Below are 25,772 nucleotides of genomic sequence, written 5' to 3'. Positions count from 1 at the left end.
GTGCCATGAATTGATCCCTAAACCACAAAACAAGGAATAGGAACCAGGAAAGACCGCTCAGATGGGGAAGTTCCTGAGAATGATTCCAGGATCATTCCCTGGAGCTGAGTTTAAATTTGAGCCAGAGGATCTGGTTTTTGGGGGAACATCCCAGTCTGGTATCCATCAAAATTATTTGGAATAAAAGGGAAGGCAGGAGCTGAAGAAACCTGGCAGCCTAATGTGGGGGCAGGAGCTGTCAGATCGTGGAATTCCCAAGCGGAAAGGACCCGCCGGGATCATGGATCCAACTCCTGCCCAGGACACCCCACCAATCCCACCCGGTCCCTGCCCCAGCATTCCTGGAACTCTGGCAGCCTTGGGAATGTCACCATTCCCTGGGGAGCTGTCCCAGTGCCCAGCCAGCTTTGGGGGAAGAACCCTTTCCTGATATCCAAAGAAAAGCTGGATCTAAGTCTGCACCCAGACTTCTCCTGCCGTGTCCACGTCCAGCCTGGGAATCTCCCTCCATCCAACCCCTATGGATCCCTCAAGGCCTCTCAGTTCCCTTCAGGCACTGCCATACTCCGAAGATTTTGCTGGATAAATATTCCTTGGTTTTTTTGATAAATACTCCCCGCAGACTCCAAAACCTGAGGCTGCACGTCCAAGAGAACCGAGTTTTTCCAGGGTGTATAGGTCTGGCTTTAGAGTAAGGGAGAGCACAGCAACTGGGTCAGCTGGGAAAAGTGGGAATGAAGAGGAGGAAGAGGAGCAGGGAGAGCAAACAGACTGGATCTGATGGGAAAAGTGGGAATGAAGAGGAGGAAGAGGAGCAGGGAGAGCAATCTGATGGGAAAAGTGGGAATGAAGAGGAGGAGAAGGAAGGAGAGAAACCAACTGGATCAGCTGGGAAAAATGGGAATGAAGAGGAGGAGGAGGAGGAACAGGGAGAGCAAACCGACTGGATCTGATGGGAAAAGTGGGGATGAAGAGGAGGAGGAGGAAGGAGAGAAACCAACTGGATCAGCTGGAAAAGTGGGAATGAGGAGGAGGAGCAGGGAGAGCAATCTGATGGGAAAAGTGGGAATGAAGAAGAGAAGGAGGGAAAGCAAACCACTGGATCAGCTGGAAAAGTGGGAATGAAGAGGAGGAGGGGCAGGAAGAGCAAACCAATCGGATCAGTTGGAAAAGTAGGAATGAAGAGGAGGAGAAGTAGGGAGAGCAAACCAACTGGATCAGCTGGGAAAAGTGGGAATGAAGAAGAGGAGGAGGAGGAGCAGGAAGAGCAATCTGATTGGAAAAGTGGGAATGAAGAGGAGAAGTAGGGAGAGCAAACCAACTGGATCAGCTGGAAAATGGGAATGAGGAGGAGGAGGAAGGAGAGAAACCAACTGGATCAGCTGGAAAAGTGGGAATGAAGAGGAGGAAGAACAATCTGATGGGAAAAGTGGGAATGAAGAAGAGAAGGAAGGAGAGCAAACCAACTGGATCACCTGGTAAAAGTGGGAATGAAGAGGAGGAGGAGGAAGGAGAGAAACCAACTGGATCAGCTGGAAAAGTGGAAATGAAGAGGAGGAGGAGGAGGAGGAAGAGCAAACCAATTTGATCAGCTGGGAAAAGTGGGAATGAAGAGGAGGAGGAGGAGGAGCGGGAAGAGCAATCTGATGGGGAAAGTGGGAATGAAGAGGAGGAGAAGGGAGAGCAAACCAACTGGATCACCTGGTAAAAGTGGGAATAAAGAGGACGAGGAGGAGGGGTAGGGAGATCAAACCTACTTTTGCTCCTTGGTCTTCTCCTTGCCTTTGCTGGAGCCGGTGGTGGAATATTGCGGGAATAAAAGGCAAAAAAGCTTCAGTGCACTGAGGAATCAGGGAATCACGGAATGCTTTGGGTGGGAAGGGACCTTTAAAATCCATAATCACACCCCTACCATGGGCAGGGACACCTCCCACTGTCCCAGGCTGCTCCAAACCCCAATGTCCAGCCTGGCCTTGGACTCTTTCAGGAATCCAGAGGCAGCCACAGCTGCTCTGGGAATTCCATCCCAGCCCCTCCCCACCCTCACAGGGATGAATTCCTTCCCAATATCCCATCCGAACTTCCTCTCTCTCAGCTTAAAATTTAGGTGGGAAACACCCCTGCGTGGCTCAGGACACCCCAGCTCCCAGCACTGGATCTGGAAGCGAGGGAAATTCCCTGGATTTGTGTTTGGGGCCGTTAACGCAGGACATGCGGGATTCCTGGATTTCATTCCCAGGTTTAGGAAGCTCCAAGGCAGGGGACACAGCTTCTCCTTTCTGTAGAGGAGGATGGTTTTCCTTATCCTAGCATATCCATATCCCTGTTCCAGAGAGGCCTGCGCTGCAGGGAACAGGCTGGATCTGGAATTCCTCATCGCTGCCCTGACTCCAAATAGGAAACATTGATCCTTTCCTTCCCTTTTCCCTCTGAGATCCTGCTCTGCTCCCTGGCTTCTGTTTTGCTTCTCCTCCAATATTTCTCTCTGGAGGTTCTGCCTCTCCCTGTTTTCCTCCCTGGGTCCTTATTCCCTGTTTTCTGCCTCCTTTTCCTTCCCGGTCCTATTCCCCATTTTCCTCTCTGATCCTGCTTCTCTCCATTTGCCCTCCTTTCTCCCTCTCTGTTTTCCTCCCCAGTCCTGCTTCTCTCTTTTTCTCCTTGTTTTCCTTTCTGCTTTCCTCCCTGGACCTGCTTCCCTGTTTTCCTCCCTCTTTTCCTCACAGATTTCCTCCTGGGTCCTACTTCCCTATTTTTCTCCCCATTTTCCTCCCAATTTTCCTCTCTGTTTTCCTCCCCAGTCCTGTTCCCTGTTTTCCTCTTGGATCCTGCTTCTCTCCATTTGCCTCCCTACTTTCCTCTCTGTTTTCCACCCTGGTCCTGCTTCTCTCTTTTTCTCTCTGTTTTCCTTTCTGTTTTCCTCCCCAGACCTGCTTCCCTCTTTTCCTCCCGGGTCCTGCATCCCTGTTTTCCTCACTGTTTTTCTCCCCATTTTACTCCCTGATTTCCTCCCTCAGTCTTTCTTCCGTGTTTATTTTCCTTCCTGATTTCCTCCCCAGTCCTTCTTCCCTACTTTCCTCCCTGTTTTCCTCCCTCAACCTTCTTCCCTATTTATTTTCCTCCCTGCTTTCCTTTTATTTTTACCTCCACAGTTCTGTTCCCTGTTTACCTTTTTGATCCTGCTTCCCTCCATTTTCCTCCCTATTTTCCTCCCTGGACCTGCCTCCCTATTTTCCTCTCTGCTTTCCACCCCAGCCCTGCTTCCCTCTTTCCTCCCTGTTTTCCTTTCTGTTTTCCTCTCTATTTTTCTCTCCATTTTCCTCCCCAGTCCTGTTCCCTGTTTTCCTCTCCGATCCTGCATCTCTCCATGTTCCTCCCTATTTTCCTTCCTGTTTTCCACCTGGTCCTTCTTCCCTCTTTTCCTCCCTGCTTTCCCTTCTGTTTTCTTCCTGGGTCCTGTTCCCTGTTTTCCTCACTATTTTTCTCCCCATTTTACTCCCTGTTTTCTTCCCCAGTCCTTCTTCCCTATTTATTTTCCTTCATATTTTCCTCCCTAGTCCTTCTTCCCTATTTATTTTCCTCCCTGATTTCCTCTCCAGTCCTTCTCCCCTCTTTTCCTTTCCTGGTCCTGTTCCCTGTTTTCCTTTTCAATCCTGCTTCTCTCCGTTTTCCACTCTATTTTCCTCCCTGGACCTGCCTCCCTATTTTCCTCTCTGCTTTCCACCCTGGCCCTGCTTTCTTCTTTTCCTCCCTGTTTTCCTTTCTGTTTTCCTCCCTGTTTTTCTCCCCATTTGCCTCCCTGTTTTTCTCCCTAGTCTTTCATCCCGATTTATTTTCCTCCCTATTTTCTTTCCCAGTCCTTCTTCCCTCTTTTTCTCCTTGTTTTCCCCCCTGGGTTCCGTTCCCTGTTTTCCTCCTCTTTTTGCTCCCCAGTCCTGTTCCCTGTTTTCCTCTCTATTTTCCTCCCTGTTTTCTTCCCCAGTCTTTCTTCCCTATTTATTTTCCTCCCTGATTTCCTCCCCAGTCCTTCTCCCCTGTTTTCCTCTTCAATCCTGCTTGTCTCCGTTTTCCTCCCTATTTTCCTCTCTGCTTTCCACCCTGGCCCTGCTTCCGTCTTTTCCTCCCTGTTTTCCTTTCTGTTTTCCTCCCTGTTTTCCTCCTGGGTCCTGCTTCCCTGTTTTCCTCCCTATTTTTCTCCCCATTTTCCTCCCCAGTCCTGTTCCCTGTTTTCCTCTCAGATCCTGCTTCCTTCTTTTCCTCCGTATTCTCCTCTCCAGTCTTTCTTCTCTATTTATTCTCCACCCTACATTCCCCGCTGTTTTCCTCTCTGTTTCCCTCCCAGTTTTCCTCCCTGGTCCTTCTTCAGTATTTTTCTCCCCGTTTTCGTCTCCGGTCCTTCTTCTCCATTTATTTTCCTCCCTGATTTCCCCCCCGCTCCTCCTTCTCTCCCCGTTTCCCTCCCCTCCTTATCTCTCCCCTGTTAATCGCCCTCATTGTCCCGCAGCAATTAGGGAGGAGAAAGCAATTAAGCAGCTCGGGAAGTAATTAAGGAGGCTGGAGTTAATTACATCGGCTCCTCTGCCGGGCTGGGGACAAGGGACAGATTTCGGAGCCTGAAATTCCAGCTCCTTGTGCCCGAGCTGCTGGAAAACCATCCAGGAAAAAATTAAATAGTGAAGTGTTGCTGGATTTTGGGTTTTGGGAGAATTCCAAAGGAATTCAAAATAAAATAGGGCACGGGAGGGAAACTGGGAAGAGCAGCACGGGCAGGGATCAGCTTGCTCTGATCTCTGATCCAATAATTCCTGCTTTTTCCCTATCCCAACTCCTGATGTGGTAGCAGAGCAGGGAAAATTATTCCCCTGCCAGCCGAGCTCCTCCTAGGAGCACCAAACTCCAGCTCAGCATTGGAAAAGCTGCCAGGAGAGGAATGAAATCACTCCAGGCTTTCTCCTGGAGCTCAGGGATCTGGTCCAGGTCCTGCTGGACTCACACTGGAGATGGACTGGCCGGGATTCAAGGCAGGGGTCACATCCCGCTGATCTCACTGGGCGGGATCCTTCCCTCCTTCCCTTCCCCATCCAAACTGCCCTGGGTGGGCAGAGGGGCTGGAATGTTCCCCGGAGTCAGGATGGGATCCATCCCTGGGTGGGCAGAGGGTCTGGAATGTTCCCTGGAGTCAGGATGGGATCCATCCCTGGATGGGCAGAGGGGCTGGAATGTCCCATCCCTAGGTGGGAACAGTGTCTGGGATATCCCATCCCTGAGTGGGAAGAAGTGCTGGGATATCCCATCCCTGGGATCCATCCCTGGGTGGGAAAAGGGTCTGGAATGTCTCATCCCTGAGTGGGCAGAGGGGCTGGGATATGGGATATCCTGTCCCTGGGATCCATCCCTGGGTGGGCAGAGGGGCTGGAATGTTCCCTGGAATCAGAATAGGATGCATTCTGGGTGGGCAAAGTTGGGAATATCCAATCCTTGGGTGCCCAAAGGGCTGGGAATGTCCCATTCCTGGGTGCGCAGAGGGTCTGGGATATTCCATCCCTGGGGTGGGCAGAGGGTCTGGGATATCCCATCCCTGAGGATCCATCCCTGGGTGGGCAAAGAGTTTGGGATATCTTGTCCCTGGATCCATCCCTGGGTGGGCCAAAGGGCTGGAATGTTCCCTGGAGTCAGGAGGGGATCCATCCCTGGGTGGGAAGAGGGTTGGGAATGTCCCATCCCTGAGGATCCATCCCAGAGTGGACAGAAGGTCTGGGATATCTCATCCTGGGGTGGGCAGAGGGTCTGGAATGTTCCATCCCTGGGTAGCAAGAGAGGCTGGAATGTCCCATCCTTGGGATCCATCCCTGAGTGGGCTGAGGGGCTGGAATGTTCTCTGGAGTCAGGATGGGATTTGTCCCCAGGTGGGCAGAGGGGCTGGGATATTCCATCCCTGGGTGGGCAGAGGGGCTGGGATATCCTGTCCCTGAGGATCCATCCCGGGGTGGGCAGAGGGGCTGGAATGTCCCATCCCTGGGATCCATCCTTGGCAGAGGGCCCAGGGAAGTGCAGATCCTGTGTCCTTTCCCTCTGCCTGGAGGGAAATCACGCCCTGGGTGGGGGATGCAGGAACACGGCGCATTCCAAGCGCGTCCCTCTTTTTCCTCTGTTTCCCTCCTCCTCCTCCTCCAAGTGTTTCCTGCATCTCTTTCCTCTCCCGGTTCCTGCATCCACTGCATTCCTGGCACTCAGATCAGGGTGTCCGGGTGGGTGTCTGAAATTCCTGAGGGATGCAGGATCCTTTCCCAAGGTCCTGGTGGAGCAGCCAAAGCCAATTTCCCCTCTCTCCCTCCTTTCCTTTTCCCAGGGCCCTTCCAGTCCTGCCAAAGGTGTCCACGGACAGTCCTAGCCTGGGCACAGATGGAGAATTCCCATTTTATCCCTCAGTCTGGGGCACTTTCCTCGGGAAAATGGACTCGTGGTCCTGCCCTGCTGCTGCTCCCAGGGGATTCTGCTGCCGGGGGCTGGAGCCTAGAGCCGGAGGGTGCTCTGGGAATCAGGGATCGGGGAATTGGGATACCTGAACGGCAACGCCAGGTGTTTTTTCTCTTTCCCTTTGGCCTTGGCTCTGCAATCCAAAGGAGCGATTCCATGAGTTGTGATCCAGGGATGGGCTCTGATCCACCCTCTCACCCCAAAGTCATCCACATGCATGGAGGAACCCAACAAGGACAATCCGGGAGGGTCCCGGAGGGAGAGATCCATGTGCCCGGGATTCCCGAGGATCCCAGGGAACGGGAATAGGGGTAGGACAGCCCTGGTAGGGATGGGATCAGGGGTGGATGGATGGATGGATGGATGGATGGATGGATGGATGGATGGATGGATCCATGAATCCATGGATGGATGGATGGATGGATGATGGATGGATGGATGGATGAACATGGATGGATGGATCCATGGACGAATGGATGTATGGATGGATGGAATGGGTGAAGGAATGGATAGATGGATCCATGGATGGATGGATGGATGGATGGATGATGGATGGATCCATGAATGGATGGATGGAGGGATGGATGGACATGGATGGATGGATGGATCCATAGAAGAAGGGAAGGGAAGGGAAGGGAAGGGAAGGGAAGGGAAGGGAAGGGAAGGGAAGGGAAGGGAAGGGAAGGGAAGGGAAGGGAAGGGAAGGGAAGGGTCCATGGATTGTTTGGAATACAGACAAACACGACTCTGGGAGCCCCTTCAGAAGTGCCTGACTGGAAGGCGATTTGTCCCTGCTGGGATTAGGAAGGACAGAGGGAATCCCAGGGGTGGGTGATCCCAGAAAAGGCCCTTTCCCTGGATCCAAACACCATGCAGGGACCGTTCCCATCCATGCACACACCATTCCCAAAGGGAAGCAGGGACACCACGTCCCATACCTGGGATCTTCCGGGTCTTCACTGTTGGGAGGAGACGGAGCCAGGAGGAGGAAGGTGAGGAATTAACGAACATTCCCAACAGGACACAGCCCATGGGAGGGGGAGCAGGACAGGGGGAGGGGCTGATCCTCAAATCCCAGGAATGGTTTGGGTGGGAAGAGACCTTAAGGATCATCCCATTCCAATCTTAACACCTTCCACTATCCCGGGCTGCTCCAACCCGGCTTTGGACCCTTCCAGGGATCCAGGGGCAGCCACAGCTTCTCTGGGAATTCCATCCTACCCTCTCCCCACCCTCACAGCCAGGAATTCCTTCCCAATATCCTACCTCAAGCTTCCCTTTCCCAGTGGGAAGCCATTCCCTGTGTCCTGGCACTGTAATTCCTGGTATCACTACATGGGATACGGTGCAGAGGGAGCACAGGATGAGGCTGACCTGGATCCCAAATCCTGGATTTATGCTGGGACCAGCACCTGTCTGTAGGATGTGGGTGCCTGGAATGGGTTGGAACGGAAGCAATCCCCCAAAATCCTGATTCCCACCCCAAAATCTGGGATCCCTCCCACCAGGACGTTTTGGTACCTTGCCACTGCCTTGTATCCGTCGTTAAACTTAATCCTGGGTGAGGCACCGGAGAGAAAGAGAGGGGGGAAAAACAAAATCCAATCAAATCCCAATGCCAGAATTCCCGAGGGAGCAGGGACACCCCAAGCTCCAGGAGCTCCAGGGAGGGAATTCCAGCTGTGCATCCAGCCCAGGGCGTTCCACTCTCCCTATTCACAGGAAAAACCCGGCTGGATGCCAAATCTGCACTTCCAACATTATCCATCGCTCCTGCTCCATCTGGGAATCTCCACTGGGACAGGCTGGGGGAAATTTACATTCCCAGAATCCAGGAAAAATCTCCAGGTTCTGAAAGCTCTGCCCTGGGACTCGCAGCAGAACCTGCTCCGCTGTTTTGAGCATTTCCCTGATTTTCAGGATCCTTCAGGATGCAATATTTTCCCAAGGAATTTAATGGCACGCTAAATTATTAATGTAATTTAATTAAATTTAATGGAGGGGTTGGGGAAAAAAATTGGAAAACCTTGACTGGGGCTTTTTTTTTCCCCCAGGATGGAAAAGATCCCAAACTTCTTGTTCATCCTGGTGGTGGCACTGTGACATCCCAAAGATCCAAATTTCACATGGATGTGGGAATTTCGGACCCTTCTTATCTATTTGGACATGGATGAATTCCCCATTTTCCCAAATTCCAGCCATTCCCAGCACTGATCAATGTCCCCAAGTGCCACATCCACGCGGGAATGGGAATGGGAACGGGGAACGGGGAGCCTGTGGGGATTTTCATCCCAAGTTCTCCCGGGCCTGGCACAGATCCCAGCTTTGGAGCAGGTGCCAGAGGGATAATTAGCGACAGGCAGTCGGACAAGGCTCGGATCCGCCGGGGACACGGAAGAAAATCTTCCATCAATAATTCACCGGGAGCAGATTCCTTTCGGCTCCCGGCTCTGTCCTGGCCATGAATATTTCAAGGACAGCCCCTATCGGGTGGTGCTTCCCGGGATCTCACTTTCCAGGGGGTTGGGAGCTGGGCTCAGAGGGGTTCTGGCAATTCCTGAGCTGCCTCTGGAAGTGCCCACCCGCTCTTGATTTTTCCTGGGAATCTAAGGGTGAGTCTATGTCGGTGAATAAATCATGGGATTGCAAAATTACGGAATGGTTTGGGTAGGAAAGGGCTTTACAGCTCATCCCATTCCATGGACAGGGACAATTCCCACTGTCCCAGGTTCTCCAACCCCTTGGACATTCCTAGGGATCCAGGGGCAGCCACAGCTTCTCTGGGAATTCCATCCCAGCCCCTCCCCACCCTCACAGGGAGGAGGTCCTTCCCAATATCAAATTTTTCCTGTTATTTTCTGTTTTCCTCATTGGAACACAAGTCCAGCTTTTTGAGGGATCCTGTCCTGGTTCTAACATCCTCCCGTTTCCTGGGATTTTTTTTTTTTTTTTTAAATCCAGGTTGGATTTTTTTAGCTTTTTATTTCCCCGTTCTGGATCCTTCCCTGTGATTTTTTTTTTCAGGGATTTGTTTGGTTAAAGTTCCCAGTGGATCAAGGATCCAAAGCCATTCCAGGGACCTGGCACATGGGAAGGCTCCACCTCCCATTCCTGGCTCATCCATCCCTGGATTCTGTGTGGGATGAGCAGATTTCAAACTTGGGATCCCCAGGGAAACACAAAAATGAAATTTAACACATCCAAGTCTTGATGGGGATCCTGGATTTAAGGAATTTTCTTTGGAAAGCCGAGATTTGGAGGTGGATCAGCCCTGGAAGGGGAGGGGGGGATCTGCTGTGGGAATTTACCTGGAGTGCTGATCTTCTTCTGCTTCGTCTCCAAGGCTTGGGAATTTACAGGGAGAGAGGAAAAATTCCGGCTGTGATGTGAGGACAAAGGGCTCTTCCATTGTTTTCCAAACCAGGAAAAGCTTGGGAACACTCCGGCACAGCAAACCACTCCATGCATGGCTGGAATCCCAGGATCCTCCCCATTCCACTTCCCGCTGTGTCCACAGGATCCAGGTTTGTCCCAGGCTGGATTTTGGGGGATATTTGGCCAATATTCCACCCTTTCCAAGTGGTTCCCCACTGCCTGACCTCCTTTTCCCCTCTCCCTCCTTTTCTTTGGGATGGATTTGCTCAAATCACAAAGGAAAAGCGGGAATGGGCGGGTGCTGTACGCTGTGCCAGGATTCCTGGAAGGAGGAAAAGGGAATTCCCAGCCTTTGGAAACCCTTGGAAGCCCTGCCATCATCCCAGTGATGGAAAGCTCTTCCCATCCCTTGGAAAGCTGCAGGATTGCTTCATGGGGTGGGGGGGTCCTGTTTGCACGGAAATTCCCCAATTTTGGGAAATTCCCAAGCAGAGCAGTCCACGTGGATCTGCGCACATGGGAGCGTGGCACATTCCCCGGGAAAGAGGGAATGAAGGTGGAAAATTCCCTGTGTTCCCAAGGGATCAGCCTGGATCCAGCAGCGGCCAAGGAAAAGCTGGATCCACTTTCCCTGGAACCGGCAGCTCCACAGGAGAATTCCCAAAATCCTTGATGTGGATGCTCTGCTCCATGGGAAGGGGACAAGGCTGCCCTGGATCTGCCGGAGAGGGATTTTTACTTCCAGAGGTGCCAAAGTCCGGGATCTCCAGGATATCTGTGGGATACCCGTGCCCAGATCCCTGAGGATTTTTCGGGTGGAAAAGGGGCTCCAAGCTGGGAGTGGGGTGGGAGAGAGGCAGAACAGGGAAGGGAATGCCTGGGATCGTGGGATTAGTCATTGGAAAAGACGGAAGTTAGACCAGGTCCCCGTGCCCAGGAACAGATTTTGGATAAGGGATGGAATGCCAGGAAAAGGGGGAAAGGGTTTAAGCTGCAAAGGGATGGATTCAGATGGGATTTTGGGAAGGAATTCTTCCCTGGGAGGGTGGGGAGGGGCTGGGATGGAATTCCCAGCGAAGCTGTGGCTGCCCCTGGATCCCTGGGAGTGTCCAGGGCCAGATTGGAGCAGCCTGGGACAGTGGGAAGTGTCTGGATTGGAAAAGGATGAGCTTTAAGGACCCTTCCCACCCAGAATATTCCATGGTTCCACAATTCCCTGTCTCCAGGGCTGCGGCCCATGGTCCCTGAGGCTGCTCCTGTGACATTCCAGGGACAGGGAGTTCCGTGCCTTGTGTGTCCCACTGCCCTTCTCCTCCCCATCCCTGCCCACAAACCTTCCATCCATGTGGAAAACAGGGAATCCAGAGGGATCCCTGGGCTGGAGGAAGGACGATGGGAATGGGATTGGGAATGAGGATGAGGAAGGCCAAGGCAGGGCCCAACTGGAACCCTCCCCATCCCACTGAACTTCCTGTCAGGTCTGGAAACACCAGAATTCCTGTTTTTATTCTTATGATCCAAGTTTTTCCCAGATCTGGGATCTGTAAGTGATGGAGAAGGAAAGGCCTTCCAGAGGATGCTGGAACATTTTTGTTCCCAAAGGAATTTTAACCAAAGCCCTTCCTTGGATTCCAAAGGATGGCTCACATTCCAACGCCTTTTGATCCTTCCCAAAAGCTGGAATATTGTACTTTTCTTTCCTTTCCTTTCCTTTCCTTTCCTTTCCTTTCCTTTCCTTTCCTTTCCTTTCCTTTCCTTTCCTTTCCTTTCCTTTCCTTTCCTTTCCTTTCCTTTCCTTTCCTTTCCTTTCCTTTCCTTTCCTTTCCTTTCCTTTCCTTTCCTTTCCTTTCCTTTCCTTTCCTTCCCTTCCCTTCCCTTCCCTTCCCTTCCCTTCCCTTCCCTTCCCTTCCCTTCCCTTCCCTTCCCTTCCCTTCCCTTCCCTTCCCATTTTTTTGATTCCTGGTAAATCCCAGCCTGTCTTTGCTACAGCCTGAGCCAGACATTCCTTGGAGCAAATTCCTGAAGGAATTCTCAGTGAAAACAGGGATAAAACCCCATGGACGATCCCCAGGAGCGCCGAGACCTGGGAATTGTTTGGGATGGGGGATAAACATTTCCCATCCCAGGGAATTCCCTGTATTTCCAGTATTCCCCGCACCATCCCCTTCCTGCTGCTTGTAGGGATGCCTCTTTTCCTAAAATGGGGGTTTTATCCCCAAAAACCTCATTTAAACGGCTTGGCTTCGGGTATCACCCTCTCCCAACTTTGTCCTCGCTCATCCCTGACTTCCGTGAGGAAGGGCTGGAGGAATTCCTGCCCCTCCCAGCCAGAATCGATCCAGGCTGAGCGGGAATGCTGGGATGGATGATCCAGGATGATCCTGGACTCTGCCCTGAGATCCAACGGAATCCATGGGCCAGCCAGGGAAAAGGCGAGATGGGATGGGATCCATGGGGTGGGATAATGGGATGGGATGGAGATGGGATCTATGGAAAGGGATCCATGGGATGGTATGGGAAATTGGGATGGGATAGGATGGGGGTGGAATGGGATGGGATCCATGGGATGGGATGGGATTATGGGATGGGATGGGATCCATTGGATGGGCTAGAATAATGGGATAATAGGATAATGGGATGGGATGGGATCCATGGAAAGGGATCCATGGGATGGGATGGGAAATTGGGATGGGATAGGATGGGGGTGGGATGGGGTGGAATGGGATGGGATTATGGGATGGGATAGGATCCATTGGATGGGCTGGGATAATGGGATAATAGGATAATGGGATGGGATGGGATCCCTGGGATGGGATAATGGGATGGGATGAAGATGGGATGGGATAATGGGATGGAGATGGGATGGGATCCATGGAAAGGGATCTGTGGGATGGGATGGGAAATTGGGATGGGATAGGATCCATGGGATGGGATAGGATAATGGGATATTAGGATAACAGGATGGGATAGGATAATGGGATGGGATGGGGATTGGATGGAATGGGATAATGGGATAATAGGATAATGGGATGGGATAATGGGAAGGATGGGATGGGATGGGATCCATTGGATGGAATGGGATGGGATAATGAGATAACAGGATAATGGGATGGGATAATGGGATGGGATAATGGGATGGGATGGGGATGGGATGATGGGATGGGATCCATGGGATGGGAAATTGGGATGGGGATGGAGAGGGGATGGAATAATGGGATGGGGATGGGTGTGGGGATGGAGATGGGATGGGACAATGGGGTGGGATGAGATGGGATCCATTGGATCGGTTAGGGTGGGATATTTTCCATTGGAAGGGACGCACAGGGATCACCTGGTCCAACTGTGCCCTATCCAAGGCAGAGCCAGTGTTAAATCCTGTTATTACGAGCACCTCCACATCCTTCCAGCCATCCCTCATCCCACAGGAATCCAGGAGATTTTCCCAAAATGCTCCTTCCTGTGGCTGAGCTCCTCTTGGGATGATCCTTGGGATTTTACCTGAAATTCCCTTTCTTTGGCTCCTTCCCAAACTCTTTTGTCACGCCGAGAAAAGCCACAGCAAACAAACTTCCGTGCACACGCAGGGAGCTCATTCCCACGGGAATGGCTGATCCCGGGATCTGGGGACAGGACACGGAGACAGAAATGCGCAGCGGTGTCCCAGCCCGTATCCCGATCTCCATCCGGAATCCCATTCCAAGGCTGCTTTTCTGGCTGTTCCACCACTTCTCCTCCCCACCAGCAGCCCAGGAATGGCAATTCAGGGACAATTCCCATCGGGAAAAGGCACGGAGCAGCCACAGCACTGCGGAGCCTCTCCCTACCTCGTGTCCAGGGACCCCTGGCTCAGGGAATCCCCCTCTCCCAGGAGTTCATCCTCGCTGTGGAAATACATCTCGTCCTCTTCCATCCTGGTGGGAACACCACAAACTTCAGCCCTGTCCTTCCCAGGATTCAGGATTCCCAAATCACGGAATCGCCGAGCCCTTTGGAAAAGCTCTCCGAGTCCTACCATCCCCAGCAGCGCCAAGGCCGCCCCTGATCCACGTCCCCACGTGCCACATCCGCAGGGATCTGAAACGCCACCACGGAGGGGGGCTCCGGCCCTTCCCTGTGCCAGGGATGGGCAGCGTTTTCCAGGAAGGAATTGCTCCCAAAATCCAACCTGGGCCCCCCCCACCCAGGACACGGCTCTGCACATCCCACGCCCGGCAAACGCCACAACTCTTCCCAAAATGGGGCAGCCACCGCTCCTCTGGGAATTCCAGCCCCTCCCCACCCTCCCAGCTGGGAATTCCTTCCCAAGATCCCACTCCAAGCTCCTCTTTCCCAGTGGAAGCCATTCCCTGGCTCCTGGCCCTCTATCCTTTTTCCCAAATTCCAGCTCTCCCGGAGCTCCTCGAGGCTTGGGAAGGGCTCTGAGCTCTCCCTGGATCCTTAATTTCCTCCTTTAATCCCACAGAGCTGCATCCCGTAGGATTCATCTGGTGAGAAACTGGAAAACCCATCCTGGAGCCATCTCAGCAGCATCCTCCAATTCCCTGGGATCCTCCAATTCCCTGGAATCCTCGAATCCCAGACTGGTTTGGGTGGGAAGCGACCTTAAATCCCATCCTGTCCCACCCCTGCCAGGGGCAGGGACAACTTCCACTATCCCAGGGTGCTCCAAACCTCATCCAACTTTTCCTTGGACCCTTCCATGAGGGATGCAGCATCCATCCCTGCATCCCAAAATTCCAGTGGCACAGGCAGGACTCAGATATCCCACTCCAGCCAGCCTGACCCCTGTCCTGGTTTGTAAGATTTGTGTGTGTTCAATTCCCATCTGTCATAGGTGGGGCAGTTATCTTCTGTTCACTGGGCAGTTTTTTCTTTATCTCTCCCAAAACCAACCCTCCCTCCAGGAGATCTCTGCTCTTAATGGGCCATTAATTATTAATTATCTTCTGTTCATGGGCTAGCCATTGTCACTGATAAAATTCCATCATCCCACTGGGAGATGCTCCGCCCAGGGGGAGGAGCCAAGCGTTCCTACCTGGATACAATCTGACAATGGGAACGCCGCTGTTACAGACCTATTTTGTGAAAAATCCCTTTGCCAGGACTTTTTTTCTCCCGAGAAGCTGAGAGGCTTCAGAAAATAAATATAAACAATAATTATCTGCTGCTGCGGAATGTGGCGGGTGCATCTTTGATTGATTGGTCTCATGTGGTTGCTTTTAATTAACGACCAATCACAGCCCAGCTGTATCGGGACTCTGAGCAGCCACAAGATTTTATCATTCGTTTTTTTCCTCGCTAGCCTTCTGATGACATCTTTTCTCTATTCTTCTAGTATAGTTTTAATATATCATTTTCTTTTAATATGATACATATCATAAAATAAAAAACCAACCTTCTGAAACACAGAGTCGGGATTCTCATCTCTTCCCTCATCCTGGGGACCCACAAACACCACCACACAGCACAGCAGCCCTTTCCCACTGCATTCCCAGAGGAATTCCAGGCCCACCCACAGCAGCCCTGGTGCTGCAGAGGAAAACTCCCCCCTTGTGCAGGATCCCTGCTCCGGCAGAACCACGGCTGGCACTGCAGGAGGGCTGAGCCCCCATGGGATGGGGCTGTGCCACCACCCTGACACACAGGGTGACAGGTCCCGTCAATAACTCTGCCAATGTTGTTTTTGTCTGTTTGTACTATTGCATTTGTGTTTTTAATTTCCCAGTGAAAAACTGGTGTTCCTGCTCCTATATCTTTCCCTGAGAGCCCCTTAATTTCAAAACTGTAATAATTTGTAAGGAGCGGTTTTACATTTTCCATTTCAGGGGAGGCTCCTGCCTTCCTCAGCAATCTTTTCAAACCAAGACACCTCCTTTTCCAATCGTTCCATTCCCGGCTCCCTGCCTGACATCCGCCTGTTCAATCCATCACCACATCCCCTCTCAGCCTCGTGCTGGCTCGCTGAGCCAGGAAACAAAACCACGCTGAGCTTCCAATTTACTTGAAAATTCCCTGGATTCAGCCCAGTTCCCACATTTAATGAACTGCCTCGGAGGGATGTGAGCAATTAGAGGGATATTCCCTCTGTTACTCATTTTTTTCCTTTTTTTGGCCACAATAAAGTGCTAATTCCAGATGGAATGTGCTCCAAAATGGGATAACCCTGAGGGAGAGAAATGGGATTGAAAGAGCAGCTGATTCACAGGGCTCTGCTTGGATTCACAGCTCCAGGCTGGGCTCCCCATGTGGATTTAGGGATTTGGCAGCGCTGGGGGAATGTTTGGACTCGGTGCTCTCAGAGGAATTTTCCAGCCGGAAGTGCTCTGATATTCCATGATTTGGGAATACATGGATCACCCTCCTTTATCCATCCCCATGGAAGTGGTGGATCCATGAGGAGCAGACAGGGAATGTGTTCCCGAGGGAGCCGTGGGTGACACCAGGACCCAGCTCTGCCTTCACCATCCCCCTCTCTCACTTCCAGAGTCTCCCTTCCACCTCCATCTCATTCCTGAAGAATTCCAGCAAATTCAGGGCTTTGATGTCTCCCTTATTCCAACTGTTCCCTTTTCCAATGGATCCAAGAGCTCCCAGAGTGGGGACCCATGGACAAAGCCACCCCAGACAGCACAACTCCAAAAACTGTGGGAAGCTGCCTGAAAATCCCCCTTAGCATTCCATGAATGCCCTCGTGGCTGCAAATCCTGGATTTACAGAATCCCAGGAGTTGGGAAATCCCTCCAGGATCATCGAGCCCCGGCTGTGCCCGATCCCCACCTTGTCACCAGCCCAGAGCACTGAGTGCCACACCCAGGGATCCCTTGGACACCTCCAGGGGTGGGGACTCCACCACCATCCAAGGATTGTGTTCTGAGTATCCACAGGCTTGTGGAGAAGTGGTCCCAGCTCGGACTCCATCCCAATGGAGTCGCCTGCAACATTCCCAGTCGCTGGGGCTGGGATTGCAACTGGTTCCAGCAGCTTTGTGTCAAGCAATGTCGGGATTCGGCCCCTGGGATTGTTCCCATCCAGGGGCAGATCCCAGGAGCCAGAAAAGACACCCAAGGAAAGCCACGGATCCCTAAATGAATGGAAAACCAGAATTCCCTTGGAGGAACTGGAGGTGTCCCACCTGCCACCATGGGGTTCCTCAGGAATTCCCATCAGGAATCACCTGGTGTGGGATTCCACTTGTCCTGGGGAGCGACTGGGATCCCAATGGCTGCCCTGGAGCCGCCTCAGTCCTGGGAGCACCGTGTGCTCCACAGACACCCTGGATTCCACCTGGACCTAAATCCCACCAGTGAGGCCTGACCAGGAGCTGGGCCCTCCATCCCCTCTGGATCAGGATGGAATGATGCTTCCTGTCCAAGTGCTTCAATCCTGGAAGTTCAGCTCTCTCCGGGTGTGGTGGAGCACCAGGACCTGCTGGAGGCCACTTGGATTCCACCCTCACCTGTTGGATCCACCTCACTGGTGGATCCATGGAGCTGTTCCATGGATCCACCAGTGAGCCCTGACCCCTGTCCAGACCTTTTATCCCCTTAGGATCAGGATGGAATGATGCTTCCTGTCCATGTGCTTCAATCCTGGAAGTTCAGCTCTCTCCAGGTGTGGTGGAGCACCAGGACCTGCTGGATTCCACCCTCACCTGGAGATGTGCCAATGGATCCACCAGTGAGCCCTGACCCCCATCCAGACCTTTTATCCCCTTGGGACCAGGATGGAATCACATTTTCTCTCTGTGTGCTACAATTCTGGAAGTCCCTGCTCTGTCTGGGTGTGGTGGAGCATCAGGAGCTGCCAGGGCCACCTGGATTCCACCCTCACCTGGAGATGCGCCAATGGATCCACCAGTGAGCCCTGACCCCCATCCAGACCTTTGATCCCCTCTGGATCAGGATGGAATGACACTTTCTCTTCAAGTGCTTCAATCCTGGAAGTCCAGCTCTCTCCAGGTGTGGTGGAGCACCAGGATCTGCTGGAGGCCCATGGGATCCCATGCTCACCTGGAGCTATTCCAGGGATCCTGATTCCCATCCAGACCTTTGATGCCCTTGGGATCAGGATGGAATGACAGTTTTCCTCCAAGTGCTACAATCCTGGAATTTCAGCTCTGTCCTGGAGCACCAGGACCTGCTGGTGGCTCACCTGGATGAGGTGTTCCATGGACCCACCAGTGAGCCCTGACCCCCATCCAGACCCTTCATCCCCTCGAGATCTGCATGGAATGACACTTTCTGTCCAAGTGTGACAATCCTGGAAGTTCAGCTCTGTCCTGGAGCACCAGGACCTGCTGGTGGCTCACCTGGATGAGGTGTTCCATGGACCCACCAGTGAGCCCAGACCCCCATCCAGACCTTTGGGATGAGGGTGGAATGGCACATCCTGTCCATGCCCTAGAATCCTGGAAGTTCAACTCTCTCCAGGTGTGGTGGAGCACCAGGACCTGCTGGAGGCCACCATCACCTGGAGCTGTTCCATGGGTCCACCAGTCTGACCCAACCTTTCCCCCCAAACCTCATGAATACCTTCTGTCCAAGTGCTGCAATCCTGGAATTTCGGCTCTGTCCTGGAGCACCAGGACCTGCTGGAGGCCACCATCACCTGGAGCTGTTCCATGGGTCCACCAGTGTGCCCTGACCCCCGTCCAGACCTTTCATCCCCTCAAGACCTTCATGGAATTACACCTTCTGTCCAAGTGCTACAATCCTGGAATTTCAGCTCTGTCCTGGAGCACCAGGGCTTGCTGGAGGCCACCTGAATCCCATGCTCACCTGGAGCTGTTCCATGGATCCTCCGAGGGCAGGGAATGCCCCTTGGAGCAGCGCTGGGGTGGCACCGCCCTTTCCCAACAATCCAAGCCCTCCCAATCCCCCCACAATCCCACATCCGGGATCTCCATGTCCCGTTACCTCCTGAAGCTCCTCTCCGTGGATTGCTGGTTGGATTTCCCGGGAGAGATGTTGGAGCCGTGCCGGTGGCCGGACAGGAGGCTGTCGGTCTCCAGGGAATAGCTCCCGTCCCCCTCCGAGTGCACGCTGGGCGTCTCCAGGAACTCCTTGTCATTCCAGGTGCCCACTGTCCCATCCAGAGCCTGGTAGCGGATCTCTATGGAGATGCTGGTCTGGAAGACAAGGAGACACCATCAGCACCCTGTGGAATATTCCAGGAAGTCCAAAAAGCGGGAAGAACATCGGCCGTTGGGTGTTTTAGCCTTGCTGATCCCGAAGTTTCTCTCTTCCTGGATGCGGATTCTTTGCTTCTTTTCTTCTGCCAAGGTCAGGATTAAATTGAGAGTCAGAATTTCTTGTTGGGACTCAGGTGTTTATCTTCTCTATGTTCTTATCAGTTTTTTATCTATCTTTTCTCACAAACCATGAGTTCTGCAACACTTCGCTCCAGCAAACCAGAAATCTGCTGCCCCATCTCTCTCTCTGCAAGGCCTTTTAAGGATAAACTGTCCAATTAAGAAATTACACCTAAATTATTTTTACTTTTTGCCCAATAACCGACCACCTGTGGCCGGCAATGTGGACATTTTAATCAAATTACACAAAACCACCCAACCCAAGGAGAAGAAGGTGAAGGAGAAAGGTGAAGAAGACGAAGACGAAGATGAAGAAGAAGAAGAAGAAGAAGAAGAAGAAGAAGAAGAAGAAGAAGGTGAAGAAGGTGAAGAAGGTGAAGAAGGTGAAGAAGGTGAAGAAGGTAGAAGAAGGAGAAGAAGGAGAAGAAGAAGAAGAAGAAGAAGGAGAAGAAGGAGAAGAAGAAGAAGAAGGAGAAGAAGGAGAAGAAGGAGAAGAAGAAGGTGAAGAAGAAGAAGGTGAAGAAGAAGAAGAAGAAGAAGGTGAAGAAGAAGAAGAAGAAGAAGAAGAAGAAGAAGAAGAAGAAGAAGAAGAAGGTGAAGAAGAAGGTGAAGAAGAAGGTGATGAAGAAGAAAAAGAAGAAGAAGAAGAAGAAGAAGAAGAAGAAGAAGAAGGTGAAGAAGAAGGTGATGATGATGATGAAGAAGAAGAAGAAGAAGAAGAAGAAGAAGGTGAAGGAGAAGAAGCTGAAGAAGAAGAAGATGAAGAAGAAGATGAGAAGATGAAGGAGAAGATGAAGGTGAAGAAGCTGAAGAAGAAGATGAAGAAGAAGATGAGAAGATGAAGGAGAAGAAGGTGAAGGAGAAGAAGCAGAAGATGAAGGAGAAGATGCAGAAGATGAAGGAGAAGAAGGTGAAGAAGAAGAAGGTGAAGGTGAAGAAGAAGGTGAAGAAGAAGGTGAAGAAGAAGAAGAAGAAGAAGAAGAAGAAGGTGAAGGTGAAGAAGGTGAAGAAGAAGGTGAAGTAGAAGGTGGTGAAGAAGGAGCAGCCTCCACCCTAAAACCTCCATCCTGCCCCATATTTATTACCATATTCTAAAACCCCAAACTCTAAGTTTCCCACCCTGTGACATCACGCACTTCTAACCAACTCCACACCCACAATCCCAGCGCTCTCTATCAATTCTGGAAGCTTCTCCACGGCCTCAGGTCAAATGCAGTGCTCTCCTGGGGGTCACAGTCTGTCTGTACAGAAAATCTGAAATTCCCAGCAGCCAGGGTTCCAACATCTGGACACCTGGAGAGCACCTTTGGGCCAGAGAGGGATCTAACCATGATCCTGATTCACCGGGAATTCCTGGTGCATCCCAGACCAGCGGCAGCAGAGCCGGGAGAAGGAAAAGCCTGGAAAAGCTGCAAACCCTGGGACCAGATGGAGGCACCAGGAGCAGATGGAGCTGTGTTCCCTGGTCCACAACTCTGTTGGGAATTTTACCCTGGGATACTGCTAATCCATGGATTTGTGGTGCTTTGTTCCATCCTGGTCCTGTCTCCAGGCTGGGCAGGGTTTTTTTAGGAATGGGCATTCCTGGGCAACCCTGGGGAGCAGCTGGAGGCACCGGGAGCAGATGGAGCCAGATCCTGGTGGAGCTGGTCCACCGCTTTGTTGGGAATTTTAACCTGGGATACTGCTAATCCATGGATTTGTGGTGCTTTATTCCATCCTGGTCTGGCCTCCAGGCACTTCAGGGTTTGGTTATTTTTAGGAATGGGCATCCCTGGCGAGCCTTGGGGAGCAGCTGGAAGCACCAGGAGCAGATGGAGCCAGATCCTGGTGGAGCTGGTCCACCACTTTGTTGGGAATTTTACCCTGGGATACTGCTCATCCATGGATTTGTGGTGCGTTATTCCATCCTGGTCCTGTCTCCAGGCTGGGCACGGGGTTTTTTCAGGAATGGGCACCCCTGGGGGGTTTTGGATTGGTTCTGGTTTGGATCTCCCAATCTGGCCATGACCAGCCCACGTGGGGCTTGGGGACATGAAGGGATCTGGCGCTGGCCGCGTCCAAACTTCATCTCAAACTTCTCATGGATCATGGAATCCTGGAATGGTTTGGGTGGGAAAGGATCTTGAAACCCCTCCCATTCCCATTCCACCTTCCAGGGTGCTCCAGCCCCAATGTCCAACCTTTCCTTGGACACTCCCAGGGATCCAGGGGCAGCCACAGCTTCTCTGGGAATCCCGGCCCTGCCAGGAATTCCTTCCCAAAATCCCACATCCAATCTCCGATCTCAACCTCCTTGGATGAACTAACTCCGAGTTAAGTTCCTCTCCCTTTTCCATGTGGCCATTCCCAACTTGCTCCCGGTTGCAGCAAATTGAGGTTTGGAGCTTCCAAGTATTTTTCTCCCTAAAATATTTCCTTTTTTTCCCCTAAAATCTTTCATTTTTTTTCTCCCTAAAATCTTCCATTTTTTTCTCTCTAAAATCTTTCTTTTTTTTCTCCCTAAAATATTTCCTTTTTCTTCCCTAAAATATTTCCCTTTTTTCTCCCTAAAATCTTTCACTTTTTCTCCCTAAAATCTTACCCTTTTTTTCTCCAGAAAATCTTACCTTTTTTTCTCCCTAAAATCTTTCTTTTATTTTTCTTCCTAAAATCTTTCCCTGCATTCTAAATGGAACAAAATCAATGAGATTGCATCCTACTGCCTTTGCTCTCGTGGCCAAAATCCTTCTAAAAGCTCAGATTTGGACAAAGCAATTGGGGGAAAAAAAAAAAAGCCAAAAAGCAATTTCCAGTTCATTCTCCTGGAAAATGCCTCTTTTGAAAAGCCATCATCTGCTGACAAGATTAAAGTACAAGGAAAAAGCACTTTTCCAGCTCCACTCCGCTTCCATGGAGAAATTATCTGTTATTTTTGGGTTCAAAACCAACTGATTTTAGGTAAAAACCAAAAGAAAAAAAAAAAGAAAAAAAAAGGTTAAAAAGTGGGGAGTGGAGAAATTTCTCACAGAAATCCTCCTTTTTTCCATGTTTATGTTTCAGAGGAGGTGCAGCCTCCCCCCCTGCCCAAACAAAGGGATGCTGGAAGGCTGGAAAATCCAAGATTTGGGAAGAGAACAACAATTCCAGAGGGATTCTGTGCATCCCACACGTGACAGCCCAAGGGTGACTCAGTCCCAGCTGGGAATGGAGCTCTGGGGGAAGGTTTTGATTGATTTATCTTCTTTTTTTTTTTTTTTTTTGGCAAAATCCAAATTAGAGTCAATTACACCTAATTTTCCCCTCCAAAGCTATTGGACAATTAAAAAAAAAAAAAGAAAGGAAAAAAAAAGAGAAAAAGAAAAAAAAACCCAGGAAAATAGGAGGAAAACCAAGGATCAAAGTTGGAATATTCAGATTTTCACATTTTCAGACATTTTGGGGTTAAAAATCTCCTTTTCCAGCTGGATTTGGGAGTCAAAAAACCCTTTCTAGGCAGGAAAACTTAAGGTTATAACAAAGTGAAAGATCTGTGGGATGAGTGGGATCATGCCTTGGAAAGGCAATTAGGAGGTGTGGGTTGGAATTAGGAGAAATTCCCGTTGGAAACAATGGAATGGGAGAGAAAATCAAGGAGAAAAATTCCTGCAGAGCGGGGAGGGGTTGATCTTTCCCAGGGGATTTTAAATTGATTTTTTATGGATTTTTTTTTCCTGCTACTTGAGAAAAAAAAAATTAATTCTGAGCCATCCTGGCTTTGCTGTTGTTGGAGAATGGACGCTACTGGAATTTTGCTCCTGTCTCTGGCGTTCCTGGAGTTTTTAATCTCCTGGAGAAGGCAATAAAATCAGGAAGGAGGGTGGGAGCTGCCAGGGATGGTTCTCAGCCAGCCCGGAAAAAAAGAAAAACAATTTCCAACTTTTCTTTTGAGTTCCATTATGGAAAAATGAGGCTGTTCCCAGAAACCGCCTCGGGATGGGTGGGAAAGGAACTTAAATCCCGTCCCATTCCAATCCTGACATGTCCCACCATCCCAGGGTGATCCAAATCCACCCTGGGACACTGCCAGGGATCCAGGGATTCTCTGGGAATCCCAGCCCAGCCAGGAATCCCTTCCCAAGATCCCACCATCCCAAGCTCCCCTTTCCCACTGGAAGCCATTCCCTGCCTCCTGCCCCTCCAGCCCTTGCCCAAATCCCAGCTCTCCTGGAGCCCCTTGGGGATCAGGAAGCGGCTCCAAGGATTCCCTGGATCCTCCCCTGATCCAGCTGCACATTCCCAGCTCTCCCAGCCCTCGGAGCAGCTCTGTGCTCTCGTGGGGACCCTGACTCTGTTTTCCCAAACCCTTGGATCGCATGAAAAATCCCTGAGGCAGCTCCCTGCCTGGAATCCCACAATTTCCACACCCCTCTGGAAAAATCAGGATGAGAACCCCCCCCCCGAGTCTGGGGGGGATGAGAAACCCCTCATCCCAAACCCCCATCCCGAGGGGAAAATCTCCCCCTTTTCGGAAAAATCTCCCCCTTTTCGGAGCAGCCACTGCTTCCCTCGCTGCCTTCCCATCTCCCGGGAGCCGTTTCCCATGGAAACGGAGTTTTGGAACTGGCTTGGAAACGCAGCTATTCCTGATCCTGATATCCAGCCCCGGGGGTTCCATTAAAAATCAGCCTCGCCCCCTTTTCCCGGGAAGCCGCTGCCTCATCCAGCACCAAGGACAGGGGCGGATGAGAGGAATTCTTGGAATTGTCAGGGAGGAGAGCAGGATTTCATTAAGCGGCTTCTCCTGGGGGGGATGGAGGGAGCGGAACCAATAAAATCCAGGAATGCTGGCCTGAGGAGGGAGGGGAAGTGCAAGGAGTGCAGATGTGCTTGGGGAAAAATAATTCCAGCTGCTCGCTGGGTTGTTGGGAATTTGCCCGATGAAAATTGCTCTCCGAGGGAAGAAAATTTCGTATTTTTAGGATCCTTCAGTGTCACAAAGGGCAGAGAGGGGAATCAATGGATGGGAGTTGAATCCATCCAAATTCCTGGTGGCAAAGTAATTCCTGATGGCCTCCTGGCCTGGCCGGGGCTTGGGATGGAATCCTGAAATCCCGGACTGGTTTGGGTGGGAAGGGACCTTAAATCCCATCCCATTCCAACCTTGACAATTCCCACCGCCCCAGGCTGCTCCAAGCCCTGCCCAGCCTGGCCTGGAGCATTCCCAGGGATCCAGGGGTGGCCACAGCTTCTCTGGGAATTCCAGCCGAGCTCCTTTCCACCCTCCCAGCCAGGAATTCCTTCCCAATATCCCCCCCTATCCCTGCTCTCCACCAAGGGATGGAGCTGGATGAGATTTAAGGTCCCTTTCAGCCCCAACCATTCCATGATTCCATGATAAAGGACACTCAGAATCCACCCTGAGGGATTTTTATGGAACTTGGGGATGGGAAAGGGAGGGAGGAGGAAGGGAGACCCTTCCTGGAGCCCTGAGATTCCCAGTGAACCCCCTTGTTCCCAGAATTCCTCCCAGAGAGGAGTTGGGATAGGGATGGATCTGATCCCAGACTAGGAATGTGCAGCTGGATCAGGGAAGGATCCAGGGAATCCTTGGAGCCTTTTTCAGAGGGAAGGGAGAGCTGGGATTTGGGCAAGGGCTGGAGGGGCAGGAGGCAGGGAATGGCTTCCAGTGGGAAAGGGGAGCATGGGATGGTGGGATCTTGGGAAGGGATTCCTGGCTGGGCTGGAATTCCCAGAGAATCCCTGGATCCCTGGCAGTGTCCAAGGAAAGGTTGGATCCCCCTGGATGGTGGGACGTGTCAGGATTGGAATGGGACGGGATTTAAGGTCCTTTCCCACCCAAACCCGTCTGGAATTCAGTGATTCCATCCTGGGCTCTGCCTCTCCCTGCCCGTGCTTGGATCAAACCGGATCCATCCCTGCTTTTTCCCCACCCCAAACTTCCCACGCTTTTCCAATCCCAGTTTCTCTTCGCACCCTCCGGACACTCCCGGCCGCCTCATCCCTTCAGAGCAGGAATTTACGGGATCAAGGCAAGGAACACCGATATCCCGGTTCCCACAGGTTCACCGGAGACACGGACACGCGGATCCGGGAATGTTGGGAATGTTCCCCTCGGTGACCCACCTGGATGGCGGAATTGTTGTCATCGATGAGCGTGTCCGTCACCTCCAGCTGCCCTTCCGCCACCACCTTCTGCAGGACCATCCGGAATGTCCCGATGAGCCTGCGGAGCAGAGGACAGGAAATCCCGGGAGTTCTCACCCGCCAGGACTGGGTTTCCGTGGGAAAAGGGATTTCTTTCCCGTTTTCCCCAGGAAGAGGGAGAGGTGAGATCCCAGATCGGGGATGGAAAAAGGAGAAGCCAAGAGAGGAGCCGTTCCAAGGGAATGCTGTTGGGATAAGGGAAGAAGGAGATTTGGGAACCATCACGCTTGAATTCCTGGGATGCCGCTGAGGGATCCCAAAGTGGCCTTTTCCATACGGAATGCCCACAGTGGATGCCTTTAACTGTGTTATATCCCTAATTTTCCATGCTGGTGACTCAAACAAGGAGCAGGGACTGCCCCTCATCCATCCGTGCCACGTCATGGAATCATGGCGTGCTTTGGGTGGGAATGGACCTCGGAGCTCA

At 51.7% G+C, this 25,772-nt stretch overlaps 1 protein-coding gene across 1 annotated transcript in view; it reads right to left on the bottom strand.

The window, feature by feature from the left end:
• OTOF (otoferlin) overlaps nucleotides 1–25,772 on the bottom strand; it is a 113,294-nt gene that overhangs the window by 68,019 nt on the left and 19,503 nt on the right. The window contains 8 exon segments of the mRNA XM_030945276.1: nucleotides 1,758–1,787; nucleotides 6,560–6,607; nucleotides 7,413–7,433; nucleotides 7,996–8,031; nucleotides 9,783–9,818; nucleotides 13,674–13,760; nucleotides 18,765–18,976; nucleotides 25,265–25,364. Of these exon segments, the coding sequence (XP_030801136.1) occupies nucleotides 1,758–1,787; nucleotides 6,560–6,607; nucleotides 7,413–7,433; nucleotides 7,996–8,031; nucleotides 9,783–9,818; nucleotides 13,674–13,760; nucleotides 18,765–18,976; nucleotides 25,265–25,364 (570 nt within the window).

The sequence above is a fragment of the Camarhynchus parvulus genome, chromosome 3 (assembly GCF_901933205.1).
Source record: "Camarhynchus parvulus chromosome 3, STF_HiC, whole genome shotgun sequence".
Lineage (NCBI taxonomy): Eukaryota > Metazoa > Chordata > Aves > Passeriformes > Thraupidae > Camarhynchus > Camarhynchus parvulus.
Note: the sequence above shows the minus strand (reverse complement) of the source record. Positions and strands in the feature narration are given on the sequence as shown.